This window comes from Helianthus annuus, chromosome 16 (genome assembly GCF_002127325.2).
Source record: "Helianthus annuus cultivar XRQ/B chromosome 16, HanXRQr2.0-SUNRISE, whole genome shotgun sequence".
In the NCBI taxonomy this organism is placed as follows: Eukaryota; Viridiplantae; Streptophyta; class Magnoliopsida; order Asterales; family Asteraceae; genus Helianthus; species Helianthus annuus.
In genome coordinates, this window is record NC_035448.2 from 144039471 (window position 1) to 144045120 (window position 5650).

Below are 5650 nucleotides of genomic sequence, written 5' to 3' on the forward strand. Positions count from 1 at the left end.
GGAATCGATACCTCTCTATCCCAAACCTATACCGATCAATCCCCAACCTTTGTTTTAGGTTTTTGGGGTGGGGGTGGTGGTGGGGTGGGGGAGTTAGGTTTTTGGGAGGTGGGAGAGGGTGTTTAGATTTTTGGGTGGTTGTGGGGTAGATTTATTTTATTGTGTTCATATTGATTCTTGTGGTTCTCGTAATAAGAGTGAGTTTTTTTTTCCCAAAGTAGTGTATTTACAAAAAAAATATTTACTTTTTCGGGTACTTTGAAAAGTATTTACCTAAATGGGTACTTTTGTGTAACTCTTTTTTAATTTGTTTGTCTCTCTCCTAATCTAATTGGTCAAATCCTAAATTAATGATACCTAAATAAAACATAGTATTTTTATTCAAAAAACTGACTTTTTTGTAAATGATTATTTTGTTTTATCTTACGTTTTTTTAATTATAATTAATATATGTCTGTTTTTAATCTGTAATAAAAATACTTTAAGTTTAAAAGTAAAAAATATGTATTTAGTCTGTCATTTTATTCTAAGAATAAAAACTTATTTAGTCATTACTTATTAACAGAGTCGAACAACAATTATAACAAAGTCAAACTACACTTACGTTGGACAATTATACACTATATTAAAAAAAGCACAATTACAAAAACGTAAAAGCACAATGAAAACAATTATTTAATACACTAAATAGTAAAGAGAACAATACTACTCTCTTAATAAATTGAGCAAATGATTAACTTAGTTTTTTTATTGCTAAGATAAAAGCGAAACTACATATATTTAACTTAAAGATATTTTTATTACAAATTAAAAATTAAAAAAAACCAAGATATCCTAATTGATAAACACAATTACATTGAACTTCAATTTAAAAAAACGTATGATAAAAAAAACTTAGAACAAGCTAAATACATAACTTTTGTAGGTATCCTTAGTTAAGTAAATAATTAAATAAGTTTGTTGTTCTTAGAATAACAAGTAAATACATAAATTTTTACTTTCAAACTTGAAGTATTTTAATTAAAAATTGAAAACATACATATATCAACTAAAAAACGTAAGCTAAAAAATATAATAATTTGCAAAAGTAAGTTTACTGAACAAGCTAAAAAAATATAATAATTTACAAAAGTAAGTTTATTGAACAAAATCGCTATGTTTTATTTAGGAATAATTAATTTAGGCTTTAACCAATTAGATTAAGAGAGAGACAAACCAATTAGAAAAATACCCATTTAGGTAAATAATTTTCAAAGTACCCAAAAAGGTAAATAATTTTTGTAAATACACTAGTTTGGAAAAAAACTCCAATAAGAGTAGTTCTCAAATGAATCATACCTTATATACATATATTTGTGACACATTAAGTTTTTTTTTTTTTTTTTTTTTTTGAAAATCAACTTTCATTCAACCACGGAACGGACAAGCTATACCCAAGGCGGGAATAGCAAGCCGAAAGCCAAACAAACAATACAATTACATCACATCGAAAAGACACCACCTATCCCACCCCACTGAACCTTTTTTAAACCTATGTTTGTACCACAAGAAACCCAACGATTTAACATCCGCAACGATGTCGCTCACCTTTATATCTCTATTCGAAAAAACCTTCTCGTTCCTAGCCCTCCATAAATGCCAACAAACAATGATAAATATACCGTGCAGCACCAATTTCTTATTAACTATTCCATCACAATGCTCCTGGAGGCCGACCAGATCCTTAACGTCAAACGCGTACACCTCCGGAATACGGCACCATCTCGAAATACCTTCCCAAACAGCCGCTGTTATGTTGCAACCTGTTAAAATATGATCAACGATTTCTTCGTTGCTATCGCACCACTTGCACATTATGCTCTCAACATGGATATTCCGTCTCATTAGAGCCACCTTAGTCGGTAATCGATCCAAATAGGCTCGCCACATAAAAACGTTACACTTGCTTGGCGCCCACTTACTCCATTGAAAACCAAATCGTCACTATTCACCGAACCTCGCAGCCATCTCTTCGTCGTCGCGACTGTGAACTCTTTGTTCCTATTATCGTTCCAATCCCACTCATCTTCTTTATCATTAAACACGACATCTCGCAACAAAACTTCAAGTTCCGCTCTCTCATTTAGCTCCTCATCGGAAGCCGGGGCCCTCCTCCAATCCCATATGATCGTGATAGCATTCTCCGATTTACAACACCGTGCAGCGACCGAAGCATGCTTCTGTCTTTCCAATGCGAACTAACTTAAAAATCTGTCCTTCAGAGGCACCTGGCATAACCAGCAGTCTAACCAAAATCGAGTATTTAAACCATTCCTCACCCTTCCTCTGATCATTCTATGGACTTCTACCCCTTCCACCTTACACTTATTCCAAAAAAGACCGCAGTTCTTCCAGACCCCTGTGATGTTGGTGTTAACTGGCGCCAACCCCCACCTTCGATTAGAGCCATGAATGGCATCAATTACCCGCCTCCATAAAGCTTGTTGTTCAAAGCGATACCGCCATAACCATTTCACTAATAATGCCTTGTTATCCAACTCCAATCTAGTCAAACCCAATCCACCTTCAATTATCGGCTTGGTAACAACATCCCACGCGACCCAATTCATCTTTTTTACCTTATCCGAACCCCCCATAAAAATCGCCTCATTAAACCTTCCAAAGTCTTCACTACTTTAACCGGAGCCTTAAATAGCGAAAAGTAATACGTTGGCAAACTATGTAATACCGACTTCACCAAATTTAACCGGCCTCCAATAGACAATGTATTCGCTTTCCATTTCGTCAATCGTCGTCTGAACGTATTCACAACCGGTTCCCAATTTGAAATGCGATTCATATTTGCCCCCATCTTGATCCCCAAATAAAGGAACAGAAACTCTCCAGCTTTACATCTCAGAGACTCAGCTGCGCTGTTAACTTCGCCACCACTAACCCCCACCCCAAACAAAACCGATTTGTTCAAATTAATCCTTAGTCCGGAACATAAATAAAAAATCCGAAGAATCCTCTTCATACGTGTTTCTTTTGCGTATCTATAATACGTGTTGTAAATTGCTTTTTCTTTTAACTAATTTGTGCTGCCATTTTGTAATAGTTGTGGAGAAGTTAAAATGTTACTTTGGGTTGCAACTCCATTTTGTGCATAAGTTAAAATAATTAGATAGTTTGGTTGACAGTGTTTTTATAATATGTATTTGAAATGTTCCAATAATGATCATTCTACTGCTGAAATATTTTATAGGTGATCTAATTTTATTCTCTTGTATTAAATTGTAGGATTTTTTTTCTTACATGTTACAAGACATGCTAAAACCGAGCTCTAAAGCCCGATTTATCACCAGAATTATTTTGAATCTATGTAGTTTTAGGGGCTGTTTGGTAGCCTCTGAATAGTCATTAAGAGGTTACCTCTTAATGAAATGATTACGAATTTTACCAATGAAAAGGTAGACTAATGTGACATGTGATGATTTACCATTCAGAGGTTACCTCTTAACCATTCAGACTTGAGGTTACCTCTTATTCATTCAGAGGTTTTAAACCATTAAGAGGTAGCATCGGAATGGTCATTAAGAGGCTACCAAACAGCCCCTTAGTAATTTAACTATAATTTGTAATTTATTTTTTCCATAGTGTATAATTTATTTATATTGTCTAAGGATTTGTTTTTATAAATATTAATATTTTTTAAAAAGTAATTAACGGTATCAATGAAGGCAAGTACGTCAGTAAAACCTAAAGATACCTATGTAAAACTGTTGGTGATTCGTTGCTAACATGTTGTCGGTAATCCGTTGGAAACAAGCACATGGGGCAACCTTTCAACATTTATCGGTAACCCGTAGGTAAAATGGTCCATTAGTAAAATGCATTAGTAGTTATCCAAATGAGACTACCACCAACAAAAATCCGATGGACAATTACCAACAGATTTCTGTCAATAACAGTCACTATTGACGGTTTTGTGACGCACCAAGTGAACAATGGAGAGCGTACTGTAATTTCTGAAAACAACCCACAATATGAATTTATTATACCAACTCTGTAGTTTACTCATTATCAATTGTTCAGATTTCAACCTTAATTAGATAAATTTTAGAAATTATCAGTGTACAACGCTAATAAAAATGCAATACATTTAATTAAATAATTTATAAAGTAGAGTTTCGATGTATGGCTTAAAACAACCTAGAAAACTTTACAGGCTTCGACAAGCCAAGTTGCGTGGTGGCCCAACTCCCAAGCTATGAAATTAATTCGAGAACAACATGTCGAGGTGGGGTTTGGACCCGCCGGTCCCTTTGCTATATCTCGTTAGTATCATGGTTACCATCACAGTGACGAGAAACTTCCGATTTTGATTTATAATTTAGCTAAATTTGGGAGGCCAATATTTAGCCCTTGGTCCACATATATGTAAGACATAATATTTATCCACCAAATGGGAACAGGTGTGACATGAGAACGATTGTATGCACGTGAAAAACATTTTTTTATAGGCATAATATATTTAGATTTTTGAGTTAATTACTGTTTTCGTCCCTGAGTTTTGTCAAAAATAACGGTTTTAGTCCATTAGTTTAAAAATTGCGATTTCAGTCCATTAGTTTCATTTTCGTAACCATTTCAATCCACCAACTTAACTCCCATCCATTTATTCTGTTAACTTCGGGTGAAATTACAAAATTGCCCCTATGATTTAATTAAAAAAAACGCTAGTCACAGGTTTCAAACCTGTGACCTTTGCTTTGAAATGCGATTGTTAAACCAATAGGCCATGTATCAAACTTGTGAATGAATTCAAATTGTTTACCTTATAACATTGCATATTCATCATCATCTTCCCCAAACCTTTCATCTTTATCAATGGCAGAAGCCACCATTAACCCTAAACCACTTCTGCCAACCACAACTACCTCCGCCACACCACAACCACCTCCGCCACACACAGCCACCACACCACAACCACCTCCGCCATACACCACCACCACACCACATCGCAACCACCTCTGCCTAAACACCACCACCATCCTCGTCACACACTACTACACCTCCGCCACACGCCACACCTCCGCCACACACCACCACACCTCCGCCTCCGCCACACACCACCACACCTCATTTCCGGCGGCCCCAATCATCTTATCCGGCGATTCAATTGAAGCTGTTATGCTGCAACAGTCATCTTTTCCAGCGATTCAATTGAAGATGTTGGTTGTTAATGGTAGCTTCTGCCATTGATAAAGATGAAAGGTTTGGGGAAGATGATGATGAATATGCAATGTTATAAGGTAAACAATTTGAATTCATTTACAAGTTTGATACATGGCCTATTGGTTTAACAATCGCATTTCAAAGCAAAGGTCACAGGTTCGAAACCTGTGACCAGCGTTTTTTTTTTAATTAAACCATAGGGGCAATTTTGTAATTTCACCCAAAGTTAACAGAATAATTGGATGGGAGTTAAGTTGGTGGACTGAAATGGTTACGAAAATGAAACTAATGGACTGAAATCGCAATTTTTAAACTAATGGACTGAAACCGTTATTTTTGACAAACCTCGAAAACAGTAATTAACTCTAGATTTTTTTATGGGATCTTGTCGTGTTTTTCATTATTTAAATTAAACTTAAAACAACATGAATAT

At 35.3% G+C, this 5650-nt stretch overlaps 1 protein-coding gene across 1 annotated transcript; it reads right to left on the reverse strand.

Moving 5' to 3' along the window:
• Nucleotides 1-1476: 1476 nt before the first annotated feature.
• LOC110880466 lies at nucleotides 1477-1854 on the reverse strand. The gene has a single exon (XM_022128989.1). The coding sequence runs from the start codon at nucleotides 1852-1854 to the stop codon at nucleotides 1477-1479; it is 378 nt and encodes a 125-aa protein (XP_021984681.1).
• Between the last annotated feature and the right edge of the window lie 3796 nt (nucleotides 1855-5650).

What these genes read in the sequence shown, in the direction of transcription:
- LOC110880466 (XM_022128989.1), bottom strand. Translation starts at nt 1,854, where the DNA reads ATGTGCAAGTGGTGCGATAGCAACGAAGAAATCGTTGATCATATTTTA.